The following is a 14,315-nucleotide window of genomic DNA, read 5'->3' on the forward strand; positions in this document are numbered from 1 at the left end:
TGTGGGAACAGCTTTCTGCCTCTTAAGTGTAGGGAATTTATCATATGTCAGAAAATCTTTAAGAAAGGAATCAAGTACTTCAATTCCGTTCCTGTACAGAAGAGGAAACAGACCTGGAGACGACCCAGACCATTAGTAGCGGAGGAACCACAATCCACGTCAGTGCAAAGGAGCCAAGTATTGCACCATCCTGTTGTGATCCAGCTCAGGTTATGCCAGTTCTGTTTTGAGCTGACTGGTAGGGAAGTGCCTTCCATTGCAGAGGTTTTGCTCATTCTACACAGCAGTCTCTTGACACTGCATTGTGAAATCCCACTTTCAGTGGTTAAAAAAAACAAAGTAGGACCTGGGGACCCGTGCTATTGAGGCTGTAGGTTGGTGCTGGTAGCCCTGCTCCTGTTGAGTCTTGGCCCTAGTCTTAACCTCCAAAAGAAAACCAGGAAAATGCCTTCAGCCCTTGCTCTCTGCCATAAACCCTTTTCTCCCCCGGCCACCCCCTTTCTGACATTCCTTCTCATTATATCCACTTTATACTATCCATCAGTTCCTGCACTTTGTGCCTTTTCTCACACCATTCCGTCCTCCAGGATCTCCACCTAAATCCGATTTATCCTTCAAAGTCCCAGCTCAAATTACACCTTCACCTAGGAGCTTCCCAGATGACTCCAGTAAAAATTATCCTCCCTCCTATGTGTTCCCAAGAGGGAAGGAAGAAAAGGATAAACAAGTGTTTATTAAGCAGTTGATCAATTTCAGGTACTTTGCATATGTTACTTAAGCATATGAGGTAGGTATTGCTTGATTTCACTTGGTGAAGATAAGATTCTGAGGTTAAACAGTCTGAATGAGGTCATTCGAACCTAGACAGTGACTTCAGAATAAACTTTCCGACCTACATTTGGTCTGTTATATTTACTAGTGTAAATTCACTGCTCTAGCACGGTGTTTTGCCTTTAGTTAAATGTAACGTCAAATTCTCTTGCTTACTGTGTTTCTCCAGTATCTGACAGGATTCTCTCCCTGCCTTAATCATGTAGGAATTGAGTCGTTTGGGGTTGGAGCTAACCAGGTACAGAAACCTGAAAGAGATATAGCTGCCTCCTGAAGTGTGGGCTCCTTTGATAAAGTTAAGCAAAGGCTGCCAGGCTGATATGCACTGCCAGGGATTTTGTAGGATTTTCCACTTCCCTAAAAAGGATGTTGCACTATATTCACAAAAACTTTAGAGCTGGAGAGGGTAATTAAGAAATCCCTAAGCTATTGGTTTACAAACACGTTTAGTTGTGGCTCCCTTTGTTTAAAAGTGGCTCTTTCTAAATATATATATATGTATATATGTATATATATATTTTAAGTTGAGGTAAAGAATAATCTAGTGATATCCACCCTCACAAACAAATCCCTGTAACGGGCCCAGTTTGGGGAACACAAAAGTCCAGCCCCCTCATTTCACAGATGATACAAGTTTAAATCTAGTGATGACCAAGGCTGCACAGCCTTCTAGTTAGGGAACCAGTACCTAAACCTGAGGTTCTGTAATCCCAATGCTTTCCTTGGAGGAGCTATGTTTTACACAGCATTTCTAAACGTTGTGGACAAAGCACTAGTTGCTGCGAGGACAACAGATATGGACAAGACCCAATTCCGCCCATTCAGGAGCTCACAATTGAGGCTAGTGAGACAACAGGGAAGCATACAACTATGGCTTAGTTTCCAAACATGGCTGAGACAGAAGGAAGTCAGGACCTTGGCCAGTTCCAGGGCGCGGGAACAGTGAGATTCCACCCAGGATGAGAAGCCCGGGCATCAGGGAGATAGACCAAGAGGCAGAGATCAGACCCAGGTGGCAAGTATGACACGGGGCCCACACCAAGACCTGGCTCAATCCACTAGGAAAAGGTTGCTCACAGACTGAGCTGAGCCGTTTTCCGTGGGTATTAGTGTTCAGTCCATTCCCATTCCTACCCTGGCTGCGCGGGAAATCCTCCGGCCAGCCAGGCGGAAGGGGCGGGGCTCACGCCGGAAGTCCCCGCCCACCCAGGTCACGCGGGAGGGCCTGAGCGCGCACCTAGGTGAGTATCCTCCGGTCCGCGGTCACGGTTTCACAGCTCCGCGCGCCCCGAGCGCTCACTGCGCATGTGACAATTCCAGTCCCAGGGAGTGACAGGCCCTATTTCTATGGAATTGGACTCAGGAGGGATGCGGGCTGGTTCCAACTAACAGTGAATTTGGGGATCGACCAGGCTCTGGGTGAAAGCGAGAGCAAACCTATTCTCCTGACTGCCTTGGTCGGGAGGGAGGGCCCCCCAGGTGGTCCTGCTTCACGGCTCGGGGTGGGATGCGGGTGGCTGCCACCGGGATTCCATAGTTGCCCTCAGCCTTCCTTTCTTCCCTGATTGTCTCATGCGACTCCTGTGACAGGAAGCCGCGCAGGAAGCTTCCCTCCTGAGGCCTCTGCCCGTTTAGGAGGAGGGGAGTGGGCACGAAGGAGGTCAAGCGTCTCTTTAATTGAGGGGGGTGGCTGTGGGGATGACCCCGTCTCTTGGCTTGACAGGAAGCATGGCACTCTGGCGGGCATACCAGCGGGCCTTGACTGCTCACCCGTGGAAAGTACAGGTCCTGACAGCTGGTGAGTGTACCTCTGGGACGTGAGTGGGACCAGAGCAGGCTAATTTGGGAGGCAAAAGCTTGCCCCGCCACACCTCCCTCCCTTTTTGCTTCTATTCAGCCCCCTTGAAGAGTTGGCTGTCTCGCATCCCAAGCTGTTCTCAATCCATTTTATAGGGTGGGTCCCCAAGGCTGAAAGGAATATGTATAGTGGCCAAGCTGTAAAGTAGGAGCTGAAAGTCCTCAAAAAGCTGAGGAGTCATACCTTCTGGATAAAGGTATTGCCCCATCAGGCCTTAACTTAGAAAACTAGCAAGCGCTCCTCTGACATTTTACAGTGTGCAAATCCCTTTCAGCACACAGTATCTCAGAGTCCCCACAAAGTCTGTGAGCTAGAATTACTTGACTTCACAGATCATACACCTACAGTGTTTCCCCAAAAATAAGACTTACCCTGAAAATAAGCCCCAGTTAAGATCGTCACCCAGATGGGCGCATTTAGTACGTTATGGCAGTGTTCCAGAAGAAGAAGACATGACTGTATTGAATAAATGTAGATTTTAGTACACGAAAAAATAAGACATCCCCTGAAAATATGCCCTAATGTGTCTTTTGGAGCAAAAATTAATATAAGACCCGGTCTTATTTTCGGGGAAACACGGTAATAAGTGCTGAAATTAGGACTCTTATCCCAGTTTATTTTTCTTAGTATTTTTTTGATTGTGAAATATATTTTGACATACAAAAGAATGATTAAGACACGTATGTACAGTTTTAATAGCATTAAAACTGAATACTCTATCAGCTTTGAGACCCCTTGAGTGCCTGTCCCTAATTCATACACCCCAAGAGAGAAGCACTTCTCCTGAGTTTTGCCTATATCATTCTTTTGCTTTTCTTATAGTTTTACTACCTATCTATATATCCCCAGACAATATACTCATCAAGGATTTATTTTTACTCCAAATCCAGTGATTGGATAGCAACCTCACAGAGGTAACCCAGTGACTTAACCTGCATTTGTTACCATTTTCATTTTGCAGATTAGCTAATGGGAGCAGGGATGGCACAGAGATTAGTAAGTTTTATAGGGGGAAGGATTAGAAGGCTTGTGACTACTGGGGCAGTGCAAGAGCGATCAGGTTAAGATGGGGACTTGCCTATGTTTAGAGGAAGGGAACAGGAGTCTAATGAGGACCCCGGGCTTCTGGGAGGAAGACTGTAGAAAGCGGTGGGGGGCTACTGAAAGCCAGGGTGAAACAGCGATCTTGTTACTGGAATAGCCCCACATCAGCACTAGAAACTTCATTGGGTGACTGGTCAAAGGATGGACTCCTTTGCCCCTCCCTAGGTCCCTCTCCAATCTCCTGTGCCCAACCACCCCATGTCCTGTCCTCAGAGTGTCCGTCAGCCTGCATGACTCACCTGGCTGCGTGTGTGGTGACTCATGCTGGACTGTATGGCTGTGATGGGAACTGATACCCTGGGCCCTTTGCCCAGTCTCAGATTCCCTCAGGGACCCTAACTTCCGGAAGGAAGGTTCTCCCTCATGGCCATCAAGAACAGGGAGGTGGGACGGCCGGTTAGCTCAGTTGGTTAGAGCACAGTGCTCTTAACAAGGTTGCTGGTTCGAGCCCCACATGGGCCAGTGTGAGCTGCACCCTCCACAACTAGATTGAAACAGCTGCTTGACTTGGATCTGATGGGTCCTGGGGAAAAAAAGCACACTTAAATAAATAAAAGTTAAAAAAAAAAAAGAACAGGGAGATAAAGATAATCCTGTGTTTCTCTGCTCAAGGCATCTGCAGCTGACAAGGGCAGGAGTTGGAGCTCCAAGGGGCCCAAGTGCAGATATATAGCTGAACTGAGATGCTCGAGACCTGTAGCTCCACCCCCGAGTCTTCCTGAGGCTGTGACATTTCAGCTCAGCCCTAAAGCCACTTCTTGATGGCACTTTTCTCAGACTTTTCCAAACCTTTCAGACCTTTTTCTTCCCTGCTGCTCAGTGAATTTGCATCAGACTACAAATAAAGGGAGGACGTGGAAATTGCTCAATGAGCTGTTTTTAGATTCCAGCACAGTAGTTCCTAAAGTCCCATGAAATAGCTTCATCACACTGGAAAACAGAAGAGAGATTTCAGTCTTGTCGTTAGAAGACCAAACTTTGAATCTCAGAGCCGTAGCACTTAGCAGCTGCGTGAACAAATCAACAAACCTCTTTGAGCCTCAGTTTCCTCATCTAGAGCTTGAGTTTAGGTACATGACCTCACTGAATCTGTGTAATGATTATCTCTGTGAAAAGGCTTTAGAGATTAAAAAAGGTTCACTAGAGGCTCGAGGGGTTGGCCCTTTCTGAGTGTTGGCAATTCAGATACAGCAAGGTACTCTTTTTATAGTGGTGTTTGGATTGGGTTTGTTTCACTTGCCATAAATATGAACATGAATAACTATCTTAGCCTTGGTCTCCAAAAAGCAGAGCCTGAAGCTTCTGTGCAGGTACTTTGTAAGGGAGTAGGAAGGACTCCCATGGGGGGAAAGAGGGAGAGCTGATAATCTGAAGGCTGCATTACCACATTGGACATTGCTTAGGGTACCTGGCTGCTCAGTCTCTTAAAACGAAGAAGCTCTTTGAAATGCCTCTTAGGACTACATAGGTGAATAGACTTTTCTGGAGAAAAGGGAAAACCTTTACCCACCAGCTCCCATTCCACATTGGTCAGACGTCCGCAACGTGGGATGCTAACGCCCCTGCAGGACCAGGTCGCACATGCGTACTCCCCAGGTAAAGCATCGACAGTGCAGCCCCAGGTGAGGCATAGGCCTGAGGCAAGACTATCAGGTTGAACTGCAGTAATGGCTGCAGTAAGAGAGAAATGAATCAAGAAGATAGGAAATAGTTCGAAAGAAGTGTCTGACACACCCTGTTTTGGCCAAGCCAGAGTCGGGAACAGGGCAGCCTGGGCAAAGGTCTGCTGTAAGTTCTGCAGAATTTGAGACAGCCTTCGCCCTTCCTTTCTTGGGGCCTTTCCTGTTTCCAATGGGCCCAGGACCCAGCTCCATCCATCCATGGCCACCCTGGTCCTGCTGTGGGAGCTGCTGAGCTTCTGAAGACACTGGTTTCCCTGGAGTTTGAGTTAAGCCAGGATGTAACAGTCATCCAGTCCAACCCCTGACATTACAGAGAAGGGAACTGAGGCAAGGGGTGGGGGTGACATGCACGGAGGTCTCAGCATCAGTGGTAGACCTGACGTTAGAACCTTGGGCACTTCCCAGTGCACTTCCCTGTCTTAAGTGCAGGGGACATGACTGGGGGCTCAGAATGCTGAGTAGCCCCAGCTGGTCTGGGCTTAGACAGTTGACAAGTTGCAAACCCTTCCATTTTGTCTCAATTTCTGGCAGTAGGATGGGTTCAGGCCAGGAATGGGGAGAGCATTCAGAGCAGTCCCAGAGGATGCACTCTCCCCTCAGTGAGGGGCTTCAGCTCCCTCTGGGTTCTGAGGGACTGAGCTCCCAGCCAGGCTGCTATTTACTTGTTGGGGAGGAGTGAGGAGTGAGTCAACAGCACCGCAGCCCCACGCCAGTAGCTGTACCTGGCAATTCAGCTCTTCTATACTCAAGGACATACTTCCTGCTCCTCGTTCCCACTTCCTGCCGCTCAGTCTTGCCTCTTCTATTAACACTTTATTTTGTTGCATCTAAGACTCCACACACAAATGCCAGGAGAGGAACAAAATAAAGGAAGTAGGAAACTTACTCCCACTCCCACTTGTGCCTAGGAAGAGGGTGTGCAAGTTGGGGCTTTTCCACTAGTGGACGAGGAGGGTCCCAAATACATCTGTGCCCGGAGGCAGGCTCTTCCCCCACCTTACCCCCGCTCTACTGAATCCAGTGGCGAGTGACGGCATGAGAACTGGCACCTACCCAGGGGTATGATGTCACGCCCGCACCAGCGTCTGCCTGCTGGGCTCTGTGCCCAGCCTGGCATTGGGGCATCACTGCCCAGCAGCCCCTCACCCGGCCCCATCAGGGCTTGGGCAGTGTGTCTCTGCAGGCCTCCAGCCACAACCCCCTGGAAACAAGTCCAAGGAAAGAGAACCCGGAACACTGGGAGGTCCAGACTCAGCAGCTATGCCCAGGACGCCCAGGAGCGGGGTGCTGCGGGGCGGTTTGGGCTCAGGCCTGGGGAAGGTGGAATAAGGAATCTGAATGTCAGCCCTTCCTGCTCACTCACTTGCAGTGGAAATGTAGGCTTTGCTCTATGTTGGGACCAAAGCCATAGAACCCCCCCTGGGGTTGCTGAGCCCTGGGGTCCTGATCTGTGGATAGAAGAGGGACCTCTGGGCACTGTTCTGTCTGAAATGGACAGAACGAGCAGAGCGGTCCACCTCCTACTCCGGCTGCTGCCCTTTGGCTCGGTATCCCTCGGGCTTGATGGACATGCTTTGAGGGCCTGGACTGTCTTTCTCAGACCACAGGCTTCCAGGACTGTGGTTTTTCATTCCTGTTCTGCCTTCAGCTTGTGTGACTGCTGGCAAGCATGAAGAGTGAAAACACACACATCTCTTCGTGACTGTTTCTTTCCCAGGAATATTGCTGCTAGCGTTCCCCATAGACAACAAGGAACAGAGATTGTCACATTTTGGGGAGTAAAAGACAGAGGAAGTGCATTAGTCCAGGAAGTACCTTTGCTGTGTGGGCCTGTGGGGCTTGGTTCGGGCAGGAACCCCCCACGAGTGGCAGCCACGCGCCTCCTGGCACCTCCGGTCCCTGAGCCTGTGCTGGGAATTCCCTGGCCTGGATTCAGGCCCCAGCTCCACTCCTTACCAAGTCACCTCATCTCTCAAAGGCATTGAATGGAAGTGTGACCCCTTATCTCCCATACCTTTTGTGAGGATTGAATGTGTGAGACCCCTCTTTGTAAACTCAACATCTTGCCGAAGTAGCATGTCAAACTGTCGGGCTTTCCATTGAAGAAATGAGTGCCTTTCTGCTCCACCCGCAGGGTCACTCTTCCGTTACGCCTGGGAGTGCAGAAGTGCCCATGCATAAAGAGAAGGGGGACCCTGCTGACCCAGTTGTCAGGGAGCCGGGATAGGGAGTGAAGTGCTAACTGGGGGAGCAAGCCTTGACTTCCACTGTCCTCGCACCCTGTGCCTGGCATGCGGGCCTTCGGGCCCCTTGGAGTTCTTCATGCCCTTCCCAGTGTAGTCGTGTTGTTTGGGGCAGAACGTTTGACATTTTTCCTTGGTGTGTTTTCTGAGCACCTGCCAGGGGCTTGGTTAGCTGTGGCAGGGCTAAGAGAACAAAGCTGTCAAGGGCTCTGTCCTTGTCCTCTGGAAGGTCGTGTCTAGCCCTGTTCTGGGGAGAACCTCCACCACTTTGGGAGTTTCGGGCACAGGAGAGGCAGGGTTACCTTTCTGGCTGTGCTGGGGGTCCCAGCAGCTGAGACCGGCAGCCTCGGTTGCCTACAGGTGCCCCCGCTCCAGCCACAGCCCCGGCTCTCAGCCTTGCCCAGCTGCCTCTGATGAGGCTGCGCAGAGGTGTGGGGGAAGAGCAGTGAGTCTGCAGCCAGTACGGACGTCAGAGCCAGCTCCCGGCCAAGGAAAGGGGTGGAAGGATATGTTTGCCCAGCGCTAATTGAGGGCACAGGGATGGTGGTGGCTACGGGCAAGTGGGGGACTCTCATTACTCAAGTGAGATCTGCAGGCGAGCTGGAGATCATACGGTCACTCCCAGGTGGCCCTATAAGTGTGTATTTGCTAGAAGCCATCACGCCACCAAAATTGACGGGGGGCTCTGTAAATAATGATTTCTGTCTTGGTTTCTGGATGAGGGAGTCTGACAAGGGCTGCGTAGAGCTGGGTATCTGTGCAAATGAGGGGAGGGGAAGCAAGTGCAAAGGCCTGGGAGAGAAATGGCTGGAATACCTATTGCCACCTCAATCTGAGTTGTGAAGGGGTGTCTGGGTTTACCTGATTGTGCTAAGAGGTGACCAGGACGCTTCCCTGTGGGGACTCGTTCGTGCCAGCTCCACCAGTCAGCTTCCTTCCTGGGACCATTTGAACACTCACGTTTCAGAAAAAGAGTTATTCTTGCTGTTCTCCAGAGACCCCAAGACCCAGGTGAAGGACCCTGGCCAGGGTCTGGCTTTGGGCTGGGGGAGAAAACCCAGGGTTCCTTACCATCCTACATATGACCTCTCCATAGTGTAGTGTCCTGGAAAGAAGACTGTCTAGGAAATCAAGCCACATGGGTTGTGCCTTGGCTCTGTCGCTTACTGGTTATGTGAGGTCCCAGACCTTCATTTCCGTACCTCTGAAATAAGGGGTGTGGGTGCAGTTATCTGGACGGCCTTTCCAGTTCTGACAGTCTGTGCTTCTCAGCCCCTGGCACCTTAAGTTGTCCTTCCTCCAACTGCAGTTTCTGACTCCTCCATTGCTCCATGCAGAGTCTTTGGGCCCTGGCCTGCTCCAGGCTGCTCATCCCAGTTTCTAACAGGACACACATGGGGTGTCACCATCCTTGGGAGAGGAGAACTTTGAAGCAGCAGCAAGGGACTGGCCGTTTGCCCCAGAATTCAGCCCTTGGGCCCAGAGTGCTAGAGACTCATTCAGTTAGCAGGCTTACCTCCCTCCTTGGAGTGGCAGCCCCTCCCGGGAGGTGTCCTGACAGCACCTGTGTACCCTGCACAGGGTCCCTGATGGGCCTGGGTGACGTCATCTCACAGCAGCTAGTGGAGAGGCGAGGTCTGCGGGAACACCAGGCTGGCCGGACCTTGACCATGGTCTGTCTGGGCTGTGGCTTTGTGGTAAGTTCTGCCCACGGCAGGGCTGCTGCTGGATTGGACAGTGGTCTGTGTCCCTTGGCCTTTCTTACATCTACGCCACCCTGGAGTGTATGCTTGCCCTGAAATTTCGTTTTTAATACTCAAGGGAGAGGCTTTGTGATGTAAAAGCCGACTGCCCCCCTCACTGCATCCCCTGCTCCCCTCCCTGGGGTTTGCTTTCAGGGCCCTGTGGTAGGAGGCTGGTACAGGGTTTTAGACCGTCTCGTCCCTGGCACCGCCAAGGTGGATGCACTAAAGAAGATGTTGTTGGATCAGGTGAGCGGGAGGAAACGGGGGCTGGGAAGGCTGAGCTGGAGGAGGGCGGCCTTAGGTGCTTACAGCTCTTTAATCTCTCTTCCTTAGGGGGGCTTTGCCCCATGTTTTCTAGGCTGTTTCCTCCCACTGGTAGGGACACTCAATGGACTGTCAGCCCAGGACAACTGGGCCAAACTCCGGCGGGTGAGCTGGGCAGGTGTGGGGAAGACCTCTGGCTGGCAGACTGGCACGCCCAGGGGAATGAGGCAGGCTTCAGGGGGGTGACACAGGCCGAAGTACAGGTAGGGTCCTGGGCTCTGGAAGAAAGGAGCTGAGGGGGTGCAGTGCAGGAGTGTGCTCTCTGAACAAATCTCTGGGTGCTATTCAGACTGGGGCGTGGGAGCTGCTTGGAGGTGCAAGTGCTGATTGGGTCCTTCTGTGTCTCCTCAGGATTATCCTGATGCCCTCGTCACCAACTACTATGTAAGAGCTGACACCGCCGCTGCCTGTCCTCCTGCCTCCTTGAGTCCAGAAGTGCCCAGGGATTGGGGGTCCTCCTGACCTAGAAATCCCTCAGTTGGGATGACTCCCTCATTCCCAGTGTGGGCACCACACTCAGGGAAGCTCTCCCCCACTTGTTCAGCTTGGTTCTGTTTACAGAAGTTGGAGGAGGACCAGGCAAGGCAGCGAGTCTGGGGTCAGGTGATGGAAGCAGCCCCCCAACATTTACCTTCTCTCTCTTGTAGCTCTGGCCTGCTGTGCAGCTAGCCAACTTCTACCTGGTCCCCCTTCACTACAGGTATGACAGATCCCTACCCCACCCTTCAGGAGGAGCCACATTATGGACAGTTGTAGATAAAGTGATTCTCATTCAACCTTGAGCTACCTTAGACCCCCGGGAACAGAGGCTCTGCCCTGAGCAGAGCTCCTAGACTCCTGAGCGTTTTATTCAGATCCTCGCGTTCGTTATAGAACCTGTCGCAGAGTGTCTGCCCACTGACCTCGGGAGGGTCCTGCTCCACAACCCTTGGCTCTGTCCCACCTGAGCTCCCTACCTGTGCTGCAGACAGCGTGGAGGGGGCTGCAGCCTAGTTAGAAAGGTCTAATCATAAAGGGTAATATTGCTGAAACTGCAATAAAAATAGTAGAACTCAGGACGACTAGTTAAAATTAGGAAGGTGATGGGGCTTTGGTAACAGAAAAATAAACAGAAAAATATAAAACTCTTCGGAGGGGACAGGGTTAAAATTTACATGAATAGCGTAGCTAAAAGGAATATAGACTTGTGAACCAAATTTTAAACATTAGGGTCCTTGTAACGGTCTTAGAAGCTAAAGCAAGGTCAATTTAACATCAAGAGAAGGAGGTGTTACTTTCTATGGCAGACAGCACGTTTCTGGAAGATGAGAGCTTCTCCGCTGGTACAAGGATGACAGATACGTGTATTTAGAAGGAGCCCGGACAGGACTATGAGTAACAGCCCTGCAGGGCAAGATGGCTGCTGAGGGTATTTCACCTGAGGCTCGGACAGCAGCAGAGCCTGAGCTGTGTCCTCTGGTCCGAACCACACGTCCCTCCTGAAGGAGGTGTAAATCTGGAAGTTTTCAGAGATAATGCCTCCTTTTGCATTACACTTTCCTATCTCTCCCCACTTGCTTTCTCCTTCTCCTTCCTCTTTTTCACGCTGCCATTCCTGTTCCTTAGGTTGGCTGTTGTCCAGTGTGTTGCTGTTGTCTGGAACTCCTACCTGTCCTGGAAGGCACATCAGCTGTAAGCCTGCCTCACTCCATTGCTTCCGCCTTGCGGTGACGCAGCTTGACCCTGGAATGGTCGGCCGACCTCCTCCTCAAAGTGGGCACATTGGTTGCACGGGGTTGGGTTGCTGGTCAGAATGTAGCGGGATTAGCGCTATGAAACCCCCCATTTCACTCTAAAATGTAAACTGACTCCTTCTGAATTTACTAAAACTTGTATAATGGTCTTATGCCCACCGCATAGTAGGCACCCCAAAAATATTTGTTCAGCTATGTGATCTTGTCAACATTACTTTATACCCACAGCCCAGCCAGTGCCCTCCTCCCGCTGTTCATAAATACAACTATTTCCCTAACCCTCTCCAGCCCTCGTGCAGCTCCAGTTCCTTGGGGACCCCTCATACCCTTTATGTGTCACCTCCGTAAATATGTTATAAATGTGTAATCTGGAACCTGCAGTAACACCCAACAGAAAAATACTAGGGAGTCAAAATTTCTAGGGACTGGAAAGAAGCCTAGAGACCACCAAGCCCAAACTTCTTTTACAGATGAGGACACCGAGGTCCCTAGAAGTAAGGTGACCTGTCCACACCATGACTTAGTGGCAAAGTAGAAACTTGAACCCACATGCTATAAATCAAATGTTTAAATACCCCCCAAATTCATACGGCGAAGAACCTGAGGCCCCAGGTGATGGCATTGGGAGGTGGGGCCTTTGGTGATGAGGTGGTGAGAGCACAGCCCTCGTGGGATGCGTGCCCTGATAAAAGCGGCCGAGCGAGGACACAGCCAGAAGCTGCCATCCGTGAACCAGCAAGCAGATCCTCACCAGACACCACATCTACTGGGGCCGTGATCTTGGGCTTCCCAGCTTCCAGAGCTATGAGAAATAAATGTTTGTTGGGTATAAGCCACCCAGTCTGTGGTGTGTTTGTTACAGCCGCTCAGCTGGACTAAGGCACCATGTTTCCTTACTTTCCACCAAGTGATCTTAACCTGGCGGTAAAGATGCAGTGATGCAGCTGTGATTCCCAGGAGAAAAAGTAACTTGGCTAAACTACCACTTTGGAGCAAACAGAAGCAGATGGAGCAGCCTTTTGTGGTCTGAAGGCACTTGAGGCCAGAAACCCTCGTTTTTATGGTGCCTCAAGCAGACAGCCCTAGAATTCAGATCCTGGGACTGGAATAAGATCAGGAATTCTGGTTGACTTCGCCTGCCTCAGGGCTTCTTGGGTGGGTACCATGGTAGGACGGTCGGCATGCCAGCGGAGCACTCCTGGTTGTCTGTTTACAGAGCTGGTAACGGGCAAGGGACTGAGTCTGAGCAGCACTGCGTTCTCCCAGTGCCTTTGGCCCCTCTGCAGGCAGAGGGCAGGGTCAGCCCGATCCAACCACCCTTCCATGTGCCAGAAAAGACTAGCCATCCGGACTCTTCTGGTCTGGGGACCGGCCCTACTCACTGCTGACTGTTCTAAGCCGGCGAAGGACACTCGTTGCTTCCAGAGCAATGTTCATGCCCCAGCCAGCTTCTCGCTCACTTGAGTCCGCTGTCGCTTCTAGCGCAAGCCCCAGAGACGCGCCCCTCGGGGTCCCGCCACCCGCTGGACTCGAAGCCGCCACCGTCATTGCTCTACAATCAGTGCATGCTCCTCGCTGACGTCAGTCGGAGCTGTCCTGGAGCTATATAAGGCTGGCGGCGGTCCCGGGACAGACCCCGTGTTTCCCAAGGCGTCCTCAGCCCGCCCCGAGGGACAGAGACGACCTCCCTCCTGCCCTGTGCAGACGCTCTCTGGCAACCTGTGAGTGGCTCGGAGCGCCCGCCCGACTCGCTCAACACCAGGACTCCGCTCACCCGCCGGGACCCGCTAATAGGGAGGGAGGGAGGGAAGGCGGAAAGGGTGGCACAGGACTGGGCAACGGCAGGGACTGCAGGGAAGGTTGTGGGCACAGCGCGGCAGCTACAGGGGACCGGCGGGGACGCTGGATGTGCGCGGGAAGGGGAGTGGCGCCACCTGCGACTGTTCCAAGCGCACCTCACCCTGCGCTGCTCCTGTGTGTCCAGGGCTGGTGGCACCATGAGACTGGCGGGACGTGCGGCGTTGCTGGCGGCGCTGCTGCTCCTGGCACATCTGCGCCCGGGGAGCAGCCAGTGGAGCCCGGAGCAGGAGGCGGCGACCGGGGTCCAGGACCCGAGTCTGCGCTGGAGTCCCGGAGCGCGGAACCAAGGCGGGGGGGCCCGCGCGCTCCTCTTGCTGCTGGCGGAGCGTTTCCCGCGCCGCGCGGGGCCAGGCCGATGGGGATCTGTGACCACAGGAGAGCGGCCGCGACGGGACGACCCTCCGCTATCCATTGACCTCACCTTCCACCTCCTGCGGACCCTGCTGGAGATGGCACGGACGCAGAGCCAGCGCGAGCGCGCAGAGCAGAACCGCATCATATTCGACTCGGTGGGCAAGTGATCGGCGGGGCCTGGGGCGCGGAAAACCTCGACCCCACCCCCAACCCGGAGCTGGGACCTGCGCAACTGGAACTGACCCAGTCCCGCGGGGCTAGAGCTGCCCAGGGATACCCTGAGCACGCTCTGCGTTACTAGTTTTTAATAAAAGTGCTGGAGAGCCTTTGGTCTCTGTTGTGGGGGCGCGGGGAACCTTCCACAGCAGGGTGGGAACCCCTAGGAATGTGGGGCCTCCCAGGCCGGTGGGAGGGAACCAGTGCTACAGGAGGAGCACCCTGGCGAGTGGCTGTCAGCCAGGGTCCTGTGTCCCTATCATCCCCAAGTCCCCCGGAACTCAAGTCCTGATCCTGCCGCACCACCCCGTACTCTTTGCCTTTGGCACTGGCTCAGGAATCCAAGCCTAATATCAAGGAGGATC

General features: G+C 52.6%; 2 protein-coding genes across 3 annotated transcripts; both read left to right on the forward strand.

Moving 5' to 3' along the window:
* The first annotated feature begins 2,000 nt into the window (after positions 1–2,000).
* Positions 2,001–12,356, forward strand: MPV17 (mitochondrial inner membrane protein MPV17). 2 transcript variants are annotated; one of them, XM_019735293.3, is made up of 8 exons: positions 2,002–2,072; positions 2,555–2,629; positions 9,300–9,415; positions 9,617–9,709; positions 9,797–9,892; positions 10,139–10,171; positions 10,435–10,487; positions 11,393–12,356. In XM_019735293.3, exons 2-8 carry the CDS (start codon positions 2,560–2,562, stop codon positions 11,460–11,462), a joined length of 531 nt encoding a protein of 176 aa, XP_019590852.1. In that variant the 5' UTR covers positions 2,002–2,072; positions 2,555–2,559; the 3' UTR covers positions 11,463–12,356. The 2 variants fall into 2 exon arrangements, with proteins under 2 accessions (XP_019590854.1, XP_019590852.1); XM_019735295.3 differs by lacking the exon at positions 10,139–10,171 and having other exon boundaries at positions 2,001–2,072; positions 11,393–11,715.
* A 769-nt stretch (positions 12,357–13,125) lies between these two features.
* UCN (urocortin) lies at positions 13,126–14,059 on the forward strand. Its single transcript, XM_019735297.3, has 2 exons — positions 13,126–13,241; positions 13,505–14,059. The coding sequence occupies exon 2, from the start codon at positions 13,518–13,520 to the stop codon at positions 13,899–13,901; it is 384 nt and encodes a 127-aa protein (XP_019590856.3). The 5' UTR covers positions 13,126–13,241; positions 13,505–13,517; the 3' UTR covers positions 13,902–14,059.
* The last annotated feature ends 256 nt before the right edge of the window (positions 14,060–14,315 follow it).

Source organism: Rhinolophus sinicus, chromosome 2 (assembly GCF_057876585.1).
Source record: "Rhinolophus sinicus isolate RSI-liver-muscle chromosome 2, RSI-T2T, whole genome shotgun sequence".
Classification (NCBI taxonomy): Eukaryota; Metazoa; Chordata; class Mammalia; order Chiroptera; family Rhinolophidae; genus Rhinolophus; species Rhinolophus sinicus.

Coding starts and splice junctions, on each gene's coding strand:
- MPV17 (XM_019735293.3), top strand. CDS start 2,560: ATGGCACTCTGGCGGGCATACCAGCGGGCCTTGACTGCTCACCCGTGG. Junction 9,710..9,796: donor AGAAGATGTTGTTGGATCAG/GTGAGCGGGAGG, acceptor TCTCTTCCTTAG/GGGGGCTTTGCCCCATGTTT. Junction 10,172..10,434: donor CCCTCGTCACCAACTACTAT/GTAAGAGCTGAC, acceptor TCTCTCTTGTAG/CTCTGGCCTGCTGTGCAGCT.
- UCN (XM_019735297.3), top strand. CDS start 13,518: ATGAGACTGGCGGGACGTGCGGCGTTGCTGGCGGCGCTGCTGCTCCTG.